The 14,938-nt window shown below is 45.2% G+C and overlaps 1 protein-coding gene across 2 annotated transcripts in view; it reads left to right on the plus strand.

The window, feature by feature from the left end:
* The window catches only part of TTF1 (transcription termination factor 1), a 34,454-nt gene that overhangs the window by 10,763 nt on the left and 8,753 nt on the right, over positions 1 to 14,938 (plus strand). Inside the window, exons 4-9 of one of the 2 annotated variants that reach the window (XR_004054021.1) lie at positions 1 to 127; positions 1,376 to 1,454; positions 5,107 to 5,237; positions 6,799 to 7,026; positions 10,193 to 10,282; positions 12,093 to 12,158. The exon at positions 1 to 127 is cut by the window's left edge and continues 59 nt beyond it. Coding sequence is in view for 1 of the 2 variants with exons in the window: in XM_010372831.2 (XP_010371133.2) it covers positions 1 to 127; positions 1,376 to 1,454; positions 5,107 to 5,237; positions 6,799 to 7,033; positions 10,193 to 10,282; positions 12,093 to 12,158 (728 nt within the window). In the remaining variant the exon portion in view is untranslated. Of the gene's footprint in view, positions 128 to 1,375; positions 1,455 to 5,106; positions 5,238 to 6,798; positions 7,034 to 10,192; positions 10,283 to 12,092; positions 12,159 to 14,938 lie in introns of both variants that reach the window. The other variant, XM_010372831.2, reaches the window with a different exon arrangement.

Genomic DNA, 14,938 nt, shown 5'->3' on the forward strand with positions numbered 1-14,938 from the left:
GTGGAAGACTTTCTAGCCCTGACAGGCATCGAGAGCGCAGACAAGCTGCTGTACACAGACAGATATCCCGAGGAAAAATCTGCGATCACCAACTTAAAAAGGAGACACTCGTTTAGATTGCACATTGGTAAGTTTAGAAACAATCACTCTTTGACCATCCACAGCCTTCCAGCCATAAACAAGATAACCTGTGGTAAGTGTTAGCACGGTACCTGGCCATTGTCTGCAGGCAGTGCACATTAACTGCTGTGATGGCTGATGATATTCTTTTTTTTTTTTTTTTTTTTGAGACAGAGTCTTGCTCTGTTGCCCAGGCTGGAGTGCAGTGGTGCAATCTTGGCTCACTGCAACCTCCTCCACCTCTGGGGTTCAAACAATTCTCCTGCCTCAGCCTCCCGAGTAGCTGAGATTACAGGCACCTGCCACCACGCCTGGCTAATTTTTTATATTTTTAGTAGAGACAGGGTTTCTCCTTGTTAGCCAGGATGGTCTCCATCTCCTTACCTCATGATCCACCTGCCTCGGACTCCTAACCTGCTGGGATTACAGGTGTGAGCCACCTCACCCAACCCTGATGGTATTCTTATTGCCAGTCTCTACTTTTGGGGATTTGGAATGTGTTCATGTCTCCCAAGTTCAGTGTGAAACTTTGAATGATGAACTTTTGCCTTTCTTCCTTGGCAATAGTTACGGTTTTGGTTTCTCCTCCTGTTCCTTATTTATATTTTGTGTACGCTATGCAAAGCACATCCTTATACGCACCATGGTCTCCCACGTTTTTTAAGTGTGGCCATATGTGTGCTTTGTAACTGGAACTCTCCGACTGGAGGTACTGCTTGTGAAGTTAGAAGGTCATGCTGTCATGGAGGATCAGAGCCAAAGCAAATCTCTCTTGGATTTAAAGAGGATAATTTCTTAGGTGTTCTGTGGGGGCCACGAAGAAAAACAGGCTAGTGCGCCCCCGTTGAGGGATTATTTCACCTTAGAGTGAGAAAGTGAGAAAAGCTGATTAGGAAAGATTTGTTGTTCATCTTCTGGAGAACTGTTACCCTGTATTCTCCACCTTAGTGTTCTCTTCCTCTTAATTCAAATCATGTTAAAATTACTTTGTCTTGTAAGGATTCTTTCCACAAATTGCATAGACGGGAAGCTGGAGCCTCGGGGTACTCAGCATTTAGTTTTCGGAGATCTCCAAGGAAACTGGTGATTGTGTATATCTGCTCTCCAAGACAGCTTTGTTCAGGACACAGGAAGTCCCAGCCTTAACACGGGGCTTAAGATAGTTCATGTGGTTACAAGGGCTGTTCTGAGTTCCTTTTACAAGTGTGACTTCATGTCACGTGAGCCCCTCTGATCACCTTTCTTCTGACTTTAGGTAGGAACATTGCCCGGCCCTGGAAACTTATATACTATCGAGCAAAGAAGATGTTCGATGTCAACAATTACAAAGGCAGGTAAGAAAAAAGTCTTAGCAGCTTGAGACAGAACGTTTCTCTAGTCTTTGCTGATACCATAAATCAAAACATTCACAGCAATGGATTCACAGTAAAAATTATGAAGATTTGTGTGTGTGAAGCCAGATGGTGTGTCAAATGTGTGCATCTTCAAGGCCCTTTTCCATTCTCAGCTCTTTAGTGAAGCCTTAGTGACCTGTTTCCTGCATCTGCAGCTTTCTCTACACTTTTTCTTTAGCACTCCCCATACGCTGCCTCATGTGCTGTTACTCCTGTTTGCTCTGCTCTCTGCTTACTTCGTAATCTCCTTGTGAACCCAAACATCCCATCTTGACAGATGTTCTCTTCAGCACTTAGCAGAGTGCTGTGGGTTTTTAGTAACTATTTGAAGGTGGAGGTAAGCGCTGGGATTATTAGCTCCGTTAAATGCAGTTCAGTGGTATCAACCCAGGGTGCTTAACCCGGTTGTCATTCTCTCCTTCCTTTTCCCCAAATACAATGTCCGATTATAATGTGCTTCCAACATTCCACATTTAAAAACACACCAAACGTAGACCGAGTGTTTGGGTTAGCACGTTAGCACTCTGCTCAAGGACAGAAGGAGAAGCAGGAAGGTGTTAGCTTGGATTCCAAGAGCCCCCCAAAACTACCTTCTACTCAACTACTTGACCTCTCTCTGAGAGGCAGGTTTCTTAAATCTTCTGGTGGCAGCTGAGTTCTGCTTAGCTCTGTGATTGTAAACCAAGACATAGGGCATTACCTAAACTTCCAACCTTGATGTCACCTCAATTTCCTTTTTTTTTTTTTTTTTTTTTTTTGAGACGGAGTCTCGCTCTGTCGCCCGGGCTGGAGTGCAGTGGCCGCATCTCAGCTCACTGCAAGCTCTGCCTCCCAAGTTTACGCCATTCTCCTGCCTCAGCCTCCCGAGTAGCTGGGACTACAGGCGCCCGCCACCATGCCTGGCTAATTTTTTTGTATATTTTTAGTAGAGACGGGGTTTCACTGTGTTAGCCAGGATGGTCTCTATCTCCTGACCTCGTAATCCGCCCGCCTCGGCCTCCCAAAGTGCTGGGATTACAGGCAGGCATGAGCTACCACACCTTGCCTGGCCTTTCTTTTTCTTTTTCTTTTTCTTTTTTTTTTTTTTTTTTTTTTTTTTTTTTTTTTTTTTTGAGACAGGGTCTCGCTCTGTCACCAGGCTGGAGTGCAGTGGTGCGATCTTGGCTCATTGTAACCTCTACCTCCTGGGTTCAAGTGATTCTCTTGCCTCAGCCTCCCAAGAGGCTGGGACTACAGGCATGTGTCACCACACCCAGCTAATTTTTTTATTTTTAGTAGAGACGAGGTTTCACCATGTTGACCAGGCTGGTCTCGAATTCCTAACCTCAAGTGATCCTCCTGCCTCGGCCTCCAAAGTGCTGGAATTATAGGCTTGAGCCACCATACCTGGCTGACAGCCATGATTCTTAGTAGTGAAGAATAGACCAGGCATGGTGGCTCACACCTGTAATTCCCAACACTTTGAGATGCTGAGGCAGGCGAATCACTTGAGGTCAGGGGTTCGAGACCAGACTGGCCAACATGGTGAAACCTTATCTCTACTAAAAATACAAAAATGCACTGGGTGTGGTGGTGCACGCTGATAATCCCAGCTCCTTGGGAGGCTGAGGCAGGAAGATTGCTTGAACCTGGGAGGCAGAGGTTGCGGTGATCGTGCCACTGGACTCCAGCCTGGGCAACACAGCAAGACTCCATCTGAAAAAAAAATAGTGAAGAATAACCAGTTTCTGTTCACCATACGCTGCATTTACAGACAAATGTCTGAAAATGCTACGATGTTATTGTTTATTTTTGGCTGGGTGTGGTGGCTCATGCCTGTAATCCCAGCACTTTGGGAGGACAAGGCAGGTGGATCACTGGATTAGGAGTTTGAGACAAACCTGGGCAATGTGGCTCTACAAAAAATACAAAAATTAGCCTGGTATGGTGGCATGCACCTGTAGTCCCAGCTACTTGGGAGGCTGAGCTGGGAGGATTGCTTGATCCCAGGAGGTGGAGGTTGCAGTGAGCCATGATCATGCCACTGTGCTCCAGCCTGGGTAACAGAGCCAGACCCTGTCTCAAAGAAAAAAAAAAAAAAAGAAATTGTATTTTTCTAGGATTTCTTTTGTGTTGCCTTAGTGATGACATAAACCACCATTCTTATTCAGATAGGAATCTGAAGATGTTGTAAAGATTGCTTTTTATTTACTTATTTAGGTTTTTAATCTGAAAATCCATTTATAATATCATAGTGCTTTTTTTAGTACTTTAATGTATGTATTTTTATGTAGGATGAATGCACTTTACATTTCTTAAGTAGTTACATATTTACAGTAAGCCATTTGTTGTATGTTTATGGAATGCCTGTTTGTCAAGCATTATGGATACCATAGTATATGAAACCAACAAGGTCTCTGCCCTCATGGAACTTCCCTTCTTGAGCTGTGTCTTCCAGTATGGTGACCAGCAGCCTCCTGGGCCTGTCAAACATTTGAAATGTAGTTAGTCCACATTGACATGCTGTCAGAGTAAAATACATGCCGGGTTTTGAAGGCTCCAGATGAAGAACCGAATGTAAAATATATCATTGATATTTTTTGATACTGATGACATGTTGAAATGATAGCATTTTTAATATCTTGAGTTCAGGCCGGGCGCGGTGGCTCAAGCCTGTAATCCCAGCACTTTGGGAGGCCGAGACGGGCGGATCACGAGGTCAGGAGATCGAGACCATCCTGGCTAACACGGTGAAACCCCGTCTCTACTAAAAATACAAAAAACTAGCCGGGCGAGGTGGCGGCGCCTGTAGTCCCAGCTACTCGGGAGACTGAGGCAGGAGAATGGCGTAAACCCGGGAGGCGGAGCTTGCAGTGAGCTGAGATCTGGCCACTGCACTCCAGCCTGGGCGGCAAAGCGAGACTCTGTCTCAAAAAAAAAAAAAAAAAAAAAATCTTGAGTTCAAGGAAATATATTTTTTGTTTTTGTTTTTCATCACGCAATGCCCATGTAAAAAATATATTCTTAAAGTTCCTTTTATTAAAACCAGGTTAAAGTGAATTTTCCTATGACTACTAGGAAACTTAAAATCCATAAGAGGCTCGTATTATGTTTCTGTTGGGCAGTGCTGGTCTAGAGGAAGAGGCGTGAACAAGGGAGCCTGTGCATGTGTGAGTGCGGTTTGTGACCAGTGCTATGAAAGAGAAGCACAGTGTTCTCCAGGAGCAATCAACAGGGGGACTTCAGGTTAAGGGAGTCAGGGAAGCGTTCCCTGAAAATGCACCGTTTAAACTGCACTGGCGAGCGTGCAGGCACTGTCCAGGTGGGGTAGAGGAAAGCCATTTCCACCACAGGAGGCTCTGAGCTGAAGAAGGGCTAAGTGATTGCTCTGGCTGCTGTTCAGTTGAACCAGGCCTCTGGTCTCGGCTTCAGTGATTGATTGATAGGATGACCACCATTGAGAGGCCAACAGGAAGTGAAGAGAGCTCTGACCGGGTTCCCTGACAGCCTACGCCATTTAGCTTTTCCCACGATTGCTGCGTACTGGGATGAGAATACTGTATTTAATCTGATAGTTAGTTTAAACTTGGGAAATGTTTTCCCTTTCTGTTAGGTATAGCGAAGGAGACACTGAGAAGTTAAAGATGTACCATTCTCTCCTTGGGAATGACTGGAAGACGATTGGTGAGATGGTGGCCCGAAGTAGCCTCTCCGTGGCCCTGAAGTTCTCGCAGATCAGCAGTCGTAAGTGGCAGCCACCAGTGCCCACCTCGCTGAAGAAATAAGCCCTGACAGGCCTGATTCAGCCATAACTGATCCAATGCCCAGAAATCACCGCAGACCTGTCTTCTGCAAAAGCTTTGTGTGTTAAGCTATTCTCTATACTAATTCATTTGGTTTCCTCATGTATTCAGTGAAGCCATGCAACCTTTACCCACTAGGCTGATTTTTACCACACTTCAATAACTGTCCGTGCAAATGTAACTGCCAAGTGAACCCAAGAAACTGGTGGTGGGAGAGCCTGGGCGGAGGGTCACTTTCCCGCGGTGGCACGGGACACCTTGGGTGGGAGGAAGGCATGCAGTTCGTGCCTGTCAGGTGGGAACTTTTCTCAGAACCAGTGTTGGTGACCTCCTGTCTCTATCTCCTCTTTCTTAAAAGGTTTCCTTTAAGAAGACACTCCTTATCGGGTTTCTGTTTAGCACAGGGGCTCACATACTCCGGCCACACAGGTAGTGCCTTGCAGCCAGTTCTTCACATTTCCAAGAAATAAAGGAAAAATCTTGAATTTTTTTTTTTTTTTAATTTTGTGAACTCTAGATATCTTTTTTTCTTTCTTGGAAATCTCTTGATTTTTAAATTGTCATCCAAATTGTTATTGAGGGGAACATGTAACATTCTGTGGAATGTTACCAAAAGCACAGCCAAGCAGCTGCCAGTGTGAGACTCCTTGCTTTCTAAGGCCTCAGTCTGTGTGTGACTGTGAATGTCTCTAGTGAAGAAAGGTGAGCCATCGATACTGTGGGCATCTGCCATAGATAATTGGCTTCAGAAATTCTCAAGTGCCTTCATCAAGTACTGTGTTGGTATCACTGTGGCTATTATTGTTACACTAGGAACTCTTGTCCAAGAGACATGTACATAACATAAAACCCATGTGGCTGGCTTTTATTCCCCATTAAACGTTTGGGAACCTCACAGTTTCATGCGGGAGACATTGTTCTTAGAAACAGGATGAACAACTGTTTTGAAATAAATAAAATAATGCTTTAAGAAAGGACTTATTTAATAATTTCCGGCTTTAGTTCTTAAAAAGAATCCATGACCGGCCGGGTGCGGTGGCTCATGCCTATAATCCCAGCACTTTGGGAGGCCGAGGCAGGTGGATCACGAGGTCAGGAGATTGAGACCATCCTGGCTAACACGGTGAAACCCCGTGTCTAATAAAAAATACAAAAAATTAGCCAGGCGTGGTGGCGGGCGCCTGTAGTCCCAGCTACTCGGGAGGCTGAGGCAGGAGAATGGCGTGAACCCGGGAGGCGGAGCTTGCAGTGAGCCGAGATCGCACCACTGCACTCCAGCCTGGGTGACTGAGCGAGACTCCGTCTCAAAAAAAAAAAAAAAAAAATCCATGACCATGTTAGTAATTTCATTTTAATATGCACATAATTGTGTTTGTTTTATGTCTGTATAATTGAGATGCCCATTATTTTCTGAAAAGTATCTGATTTATCATTTCATTTTTAATAATGTGTTTGAAAGCAAATAGATTAGCAACTATAAGACCATGTTTTTGTATCTACAGAAAGAAATCGTGGTGCTTGGAGTAAGTCTGAAACCCAGAAACTAATCAAGGCTGTTGAAGAAGTGATTCTAAAGAAAATGTCTCCCCAGGAGTTAAAAGAGGTGGATTCCAAACTCCAAGACAATCCTGAAAGTTGCCTATCAATTGTACGGGAAAAACTCTACAAGGGCATATCTTGGGTAGAAGTAGAAGCTAAAGTGCAAACCAGAAATTGGATGCAGTGTAAAAGTAAGTGGTAAGTTCTTCCCTCTCTCTTTCTCTATCTCTCTAGCTTCTGTGGAGAGCTGAGGTTACCAAGAATATCTGCGTAACTGCTGTGTGGAAGCTTACATGTCAAAAACAATCATGTCTCGTCTGCTGCCCCCGCTGCTTCCGTATCACTCTCTAATTTGAATTAGCACATAACTAGCCCTGATGCATTGAAGAGTGTGTGCTTTCCTCCTAAAGAACTTGAACCTTTTTAAAACTGACTATTGACTTCTGATTTCTTTACTCTCTTTCTAAGTCTTTAATAAAACAAGGTAGCAATCTGTTGGCAGCATTAGAAAAAAAGACAGGGGCTGCGCGTGGTAGCTCACACCTGTAATCCCAACCCTTTGGGAGGCTGAGGCAGGCAGATCAAGAGTTCAAGACTGGCCTGGCCAATGTGGCAAAACCCTGTATCTGCCAAAAATATAAAAGTTCAAGACACCGAGAGTTCAAGACCAGCCTGACCAATGTGGCAAAACCCTGTATCTACCAAAAATACAAAAGTTCAAGAGGCCGGGAGTTCAAAACCAGCCTGGCCAATGTGGCAAAACCCTGTATCTACCAAAAATACAAAAATTAGCCAAGTGTGGTGGCTCACAGCCACCGGTAATCCCAACTACCTTGGAGGCTGAGGCAGGAGAATCGCTTGAACCCAGGAAGTGGAGGTTGCAGTGAGCTGAGATTGCCCCACTGTATTCCAGCCTAGGCAACAGAGCGAGACTCTGTCTCAAAACAATAAAAATAAAAATATATTGGCCGGGTGCGGTGGCTCAAGCCTGTAATCCCAGCACTTTGGGAGGCTGAGACGGGCGGATCACAAGGTCAGGAGATTGAGACCATCCTGGCTAACACGGTGAAACCTCGTCTCTACTAAAAATACAAAAACTAGCCGGGCGAGGTGGCGGGCGCCTGTAGTCCCAGCTACTCGGGAGGCTGAGGCAGGAGAATGGCGTAAATTCGGGAGGCGGAGCTTGCAGTGAGCTGAGATCCGGCCACTGCACTCCAGCCCCAGCGACAGAGCGAGACTCCACCTCAAAAAAAAATATATATATATATATAGAGAGAGAGAGAGAGAGAGAGAGAGAAAAAAGAAAACTAACATGCAGAGAGAAATCACAAGTGTAGTGATCAGTAACAGCTCCGCCCTTTTTTTTTTTTTTTTTTTTTTTGAGATGGAGTCTCGCTCTATTGCCCAGGCTGGAGTGCAGTGGCGCGATCTCGGCTCACTGCAAGCTCCACCTTCCGGGTTTACACCATTCTCCTGCCTCAGCCTCCCGAGTAGCTGGGACTACAGGCGCCCGCCACCTTGCCCGGCTAGTTTTTCATATTTTTTAGTAGAGACGGGGTTTCACCGTGTTAGCCAGGATGGTCTCGATCTCCTGACCTCATGATCTGCCCGTCTCGGCCTCCCAAAGTGCTGGGATTACAGGCTTGAGCCACCATGCCCGGCCACAGCTCTGCCCTTCTAATGTGCTTTCTGCTTCTGTGGTTCCTCAGATGAAGTGAGGTAGGCGTGCTCCTGGCTACATCAGTCACATGGAGATAGTTTCAGTCCTGCTCTTGCCACACATTCTTTGCTGGATATAGGTTTTCCAGGACCTGGAGAGTCGCACAGCTGGATGTCCAGCTGCAGCGAACTCCTGAAACCAGTGGTTCTGCATGCTCATGACCCCCGACCTTGCACACGAAGGGCACTCAGTGGCTCCTGAATAATAAATAGTAGGAGTGAAATCCAGAGTAGGCATATTTTATGTTAAGAGCAGACTCCTAGATCACACTGCTTATATACCTTACAACTCCAGGGAAATAAACTCCAAAGAACAGGAAATGTTGAAGGAACCAGAGCTCTTTCTACTGTGTGTTTTCAGCTAAAAGAAGGAAGAGTGAGGGCCGGGCATGGTGGCTCATACCTGTAATTCCAGCACTTTGGGAGACTGAGGCAGGTGGATCACAAGGTCAGGAGTTCGAGACCAGCCTGGCCAACATAGTGAAACCCTGTCTCTACTAAAAATACAATAAAATTAGCCGGCATGATGATGGGCATCTGTAATCCCAGCTACTCAGAAGGTTGAGGCAGGAGAATTGCTTGAACCTGGGAGGCGGAGGTTGCAGTGAGCCGAGATCGCGCCATTGCACTCCAGTCCCAGCAATAGTGCAAGACTCCGTCTCAAAAAAAAAAAAGGAAGAGTGAATTATAAGGCTCAATTGGAGGATGACATACCAATGTTAAAAAGAGGACATGGTGATCATTAAGGGTAGTACTGGTTCAGGATCAACATAATTAAGATAACATGCAAGATTTAGCTATTAATTTGAGATAAAAAATAGTAAACTTAAACTCTGAGTGTATGTTTACCTTGTGTAACATTGAAATGACCTCCATTGGTACATTTCAACTCTGTAAACATGGATGGCTCTCACTAAGAGCCACAGTGGTGTTGATCAGCGTGTGGATCATGTATCTCCATTACCAAGAATGTAAATATAACATCTGTCTATCAGATTGTGACAAATTTTGCTATTCAAGGTAAGTACTTTTAAAATCTTTTTAATTGGGTCACTGCCTTTACTAGAAACTTCAGTCAGCCTGCAGCCACTAGCTTTGGCATTAGAGGAATCATCAAATCATTTCTCACTTTACTAAATTTGTCTTATTTGATGTTCCAAGGCTGGTAATGGTAATAAGAGCAATGCCTGTCTGTGTATAAATAGTCAAAATAATTGAGGGCCAGGCACTATGGCTCATGCCTGTGATCCCAACACTTTGGGAGGCCTAGGCAGGTGGATCCCTTGAGGCCAGGAGTTCGAGACCAGCCTGGCCAGCATGATGAAACCCTGTCTCTACTGAAAATACAAAAATTAACCGGGCATGGTGGTGCACACCTGTAAGTAATCCCAGCTACTTGGGAGGCTGAGGCAGGAGAATCACTTCAACCTGGACAGCGGAGGTTGCAGTGAGCTGAGACCGTGCCACTGCACTCCAGCCTGGGTGACAAAGTCAGACTCCGTCTCAAAAAAAAAAAAAAGTTAGAAGTTGGTTCTGAATAAGAGCAATTTAGATGAGAAAAATATAGGAAATTTTAATGAAAACTCTACCCTTGAAAGTAAACTGTGTTAAACTGTGTTTTTCTTCCTTTTAATGTAGGACAGAAATTCTAACCAAGAGGATGACTAATGGTCGGCGCATATACTGTGGCGTTAATGCCCTGCGGGCCAAGGTCAGCCTTATTGAAAGGTAGGAAAAATAGAAATGGACGCCTCTTAACTGTTTCTGTCTCTAGCCAAAGAGAAGTTGTTAACCCAGCAGAGTCTGCAGTGAGATTGCCAAGGTCCAAATCCCTGTTCCAGCACTTCTCGCATGTATGACCTACCCGTCTGAGTCTCGGTTTACTCATCTTCACTCATCTACTGAGGATGACGATAATCATACCTACCTCTTAGTGCTTTCAGGAGGATAAAAGAAAATAACATGTGAAACGTACTGTGTACTCCATGTAATTATTTTAGTCTTTGAAGCATATCATGTGGATAAAATTATTTACGCCCATTGGAAAATGGGGGCAAATGATTCAGACAGAGCCCTCCTGTGCTCCAGCATGAGCTTGTTGGTGTCATCCTTGCTTGTCTTTGGTTTTGTCTTTGAGTTCCTGGTCCATGCAGGGTCCCCGCTAAAGTGTTGAAGGGTGACGAGGAAAAGGGAGACATGGGCCCGTTTTGTGATGCCTGTGAGACTAATGGACCTGGCCCATGTCTACTGAGGAACAGCAAAGAGCAGCAGAAGCCTGTGGGTTCTGGCCCTGCTGTCCGCCTTCTTGCCCTCTGCCTCACGCGTGAGCCCTGCCTAAGGCTCACTGTGGGTTTCCTGATCCTCTTTCCTATGCCCCCGCCCAGTCTTCCCTGCTAGAGAGACAGCATAGATTAGCAGATCCAAGAGCGCATCTCAAGTCAAACAGGCCTGGGTTCCAGTGTTGGCCCCACCTATTAGTCATGCAATCTGGAGCCCATGACTGAGTCTCTTGGCACTGTTTCCCTGTCTGTAGGTCGGGGGGAGGGTTACTGTAAATGAATTTGTGCACTTTAAGGTCTTAACTGGCTCAGCGTGGTGCCTCGTGCCAATAATCCCAACACTGGGAGGCCAGGAAGATTGCTTGAGTCCAGGAGTTTGAGACCAGCCTGAGCAACATGTGGAGACTGTCTCTACAAAAAAAATCTAAAAAATTAGCCAGGTATGGTGCCACGTGCTTATGGTTCCAGCTTCTTGAGAGGCTGAGGTGGGAGAGTTGCTTGAGCCCAGGAGGTTGAGGCTGCAGTGAGCCATGATCACACCACTGCAGTCCAGCCAGGGTGACACAGCGAGACCCAGTATTTTATAAAAAGACCTTCACAATGTCTGTCACATAGTACAGATGTCCTCTTACTGTGTGTCTATGTTGAATGATGAGGTGGTGTTTTTTGCTATGAGAAAGCAACATGGAAGGCCGGGCGCGGTGGCTCAAGCCTGTAATCCCAGCACTTTGGGAGGCCGAGACGGGCGGATCACGAGGTCAGGAGATCGAGACCATCCTGGCTAACACAGTGAAACCCCGTCTCTACTAAAAAATACAAAAAACTAGCCGGGCGAGGTGGCGGGCGCCTGTAGTCCCAGCTACTCGGGAGGCTGAGGCAGGAGAATGGCGTGAACCCAGGAGGTGGAGCTTGCAGTGAGCTGAGATCCGGCCACTGCACTCCAGCCTGGGCGACAGAGCGAGACTCTGCCTCAAAAAAAAAAAAAAAACAGAGAGAGAGAAAGCAACATGGTTTGGTGAGACACACAAAGGGCTCAGAAGGAGGAGAGAGGTCTTTTCAGCCCATCTCTGCAGCCCACCAACTCACTGACCTGGATTAACCTTGGGCTGGGATGCTGACCTCACTGTGCATGTGTAATGAGGGAGCTGGAATGGGGCGAAAGCATGGATACCTTCCAGCTCTTAACACTCCACGTGTCCATGAAGATGGCTATCATGCTGATTTTTGCTTGAAAATTTAATTTTTATTTTTTCTCACAGGTTGTATGAAATAAATGTGGAAGATACTAACGAAATAGACTGGGAAGATCTTGCTAGTGCCATAGGGTAAGACCATTTGTTTAATATTAAACTAATTAAAATATAGAGATGACTTAATAAATATAATAACTCTCTATCATCTTACAGGGCTGATAATGATGCTACATTTGGAATTTTGTATAAGTGGTGCTTAAAATTCAGTGTACTTGGTGAAACCCTGTCTCTACTAAAAATACAAAAAATTAGCCGGGTGTGGTGGCGGGCACCTGTAGTTGCAGCCACTTGGGAGGCTGAGGCAGGGGGCGCCTGTAGTCCCAGCTACTCGGGAGGCTGAAGCAGGGGAATGGCGTGAACCCAGGAGGTGGAGGTTGCAGTGAACCAAGATCGTGCCACTGCACTCCAGCCTGGGTGACAGAGCGAGACTCCGTCTCAAAAAAAAATTAAAAAATTCAGTGTATTTGCTAGGAAACCAATTTGTTAGTGCAGAGGAAACAATAATTTTAGGAGCAATGTATATGGAAAGGCTGTGAGCTGCTAGGTAGATCAGGTTTTCATCACATTAAATACATCATTAGTTGGATATGTTTCTGATTCTTCTTCTCTTTTTTTAGTGTCACATAGATCATCACGCCTCAGGAGTTTTGTGATGCCAGATTTTAGCTAGAGCATAATACCGATGGCCCACCCACCTCCTTCCCATTTCAGTTTTCCAGTGGAAAAATAATTGTGTAAGGAAGTATTACCATGTAGTCTAGTTGACCTTGGCAGGCATTGGAGGTGATATTATAGGTACTTTAGTAACAATGGAGTGAATTTTCCCAGTACATACCTTTTATCAATTCCAATTATTGAAAAATCAAAGGTTCAGAATTACTGTTCACCCACCAAATACGAGTGCCTATATGCCAGGCATTTTTCTAGGCTCTGGGGATACAGCATTGAACAAAAACCAAGTTCCTTGCCTGGTAGAGTGTCCATTCTGCTGACACAAATACCAAGTTTTGTATAGGACAGAATTAACCTAAAAACCACATTGATGATAATGATACCAAACTAATAATAATTACTGACTACCTTCTGTATACCAGGCGCAAAACGTAGTGATGAATAAGGACTTTAGGAACTCACATTTAGTTCTGGGAAGAGACTGTAAACAAATAAGCTCATTTCAGACAGCATGGTACCAAAAAGAAAACAAAAATAGAGTAGAAGGGACTGGGGGCAATCAGGGTGGTTAGGGAAGACTTTGGAAGCAGAAGCGGTAGCAGGGTAGCCATGCGGGGATGAGACTGAAGGGTGTTCGGACAGAGTAGTGAATGCAGACACCTTGAGCCAGCGCTGGCTGGGCACATTCAGGGGACTGGAAAGGGGCCAGGTGGCCCAGGACAGTGAGTAAAATGATGGTAGCAGTGGGCTGGGTGGGTCTGCAGGCCAGACTCCCACGCCTCAGGGGACTCCAGACAGTTGACAACACAGCACACGCTCTAGACATCCAGGAGTTCCAGTGACCTTTGTGTACCCAGTTTGAAACTTTGTAAGCACTAGCAATTCTCTGGTTTTCAGCCCAGCTCTCACTTCAAAATCATCTGGGGAACTTTTAAAAAATACAAGTGCCACATGAATGGGGATTGGTCTGGCGTAGGGGGTCTGGCTTCGCATGAATGGGATTGGTCTGGTGTGGGGTCTGGCCGTCGGGATAGTTCAGAGCTCCAGGTGACTGATGTGCTACCCTGCCGAGACCCCGTGCTTTAGCGCTGGTTAAATGACTTGGTTGGTTCCCAGTTAGAACATTTTAGTTGTGTGTAACAATTCAAATACAGAACTGAGTATCATGCCCCACCTGTAAGGAAAAAGGACTTGACTGGTCAGTTTGATTTTACCTTTTTTTTTGGAATAGGTAATAGATTACATAGTCCATAATTGAAGAAACATAGGCCAGGCACGGTGGCTCTTGCCTGTATTCCCACCACTTTGGGAGGCCAAGGTGGGCAGGTCACCTGAGGTCAGGAGTTCAAGACCAGCCTGGCCAACATGGTTCAACTCCATCTACAAAAATACAAAAATTAGCCGGGCATGATGGCAGGTGCCTGTAGTCCCAGCTACTCAGGAGGCTGAGGCAGGAGAATTGCTTAAACCTAGGAGGCAGAAGTTGCAGTAAGCCGAGATCGTGCCATTGCACTCCAGCCTGGGCACAGAGCAAGACTCCATCTCAAAAAAAAAAAAAAAAAGAAAAGAAAAAAGAAACATGAAAGGAAACACAGTGAAAAGTGTCCCCTCACCACTCACCGGCCACACAGCCCTGCAGGAAACCAGTGTCTATTTCCCAGAGATGGTTTATGCAAAATGTCCGCAGGATCTGAGTAATGTCCTGATGGCTAATGTTGGCTATTTATACCTACTTTCTTTTTTTACTCCTTGAATAGGAGTTACCAGAGATTGTCTTTTCAAAACACCAGCTTTGATTGCATTGACCCTATCTTGTGAGTTTTCTAATGTCAGCTCCTTATCACACCCTCCCTTCAGCTCTCTTTGAGTTTATCTTGCTGCTGTTTTTCAACTTCTTGAGATGGGTTCTTAGCTCATTTGCCATTTTTCTTTCTTTGTAATATACATTTAAGGCCAAATAAACGAACCTTCATGTTCCCATCACCCCAATTTAGCAACTGTCAAAAGCCAGCCATCCTTACTAAACATCTACATTCACTCCTTCCAATTATTGTTATCTTTTTTGGTAAATTTTACATACTTTGCAGCCTTAGTACCTTTCAAAATTCAAATAATTCTAGTAATTCCATTTAGAATCAAGTAATTCCATTTCTAGAACTACATTCTACAAAACAACTTCA

This window comes from Rhinopithecus roxellana, chromosome 16 (genome assembly GCF_007565055.1).
Source record: "Rhinopithecus roxellana isolate Shanxi Qingling chromosome 16, ASM756505v1, whole genome shotgun sequence".
Lineage (NCBI taxonomy): Eukaryota > Metazoa > Chordata > Mammalia > Primates > Cercopithecidae > Rhinopithecus > Rhinopithecus roxellana.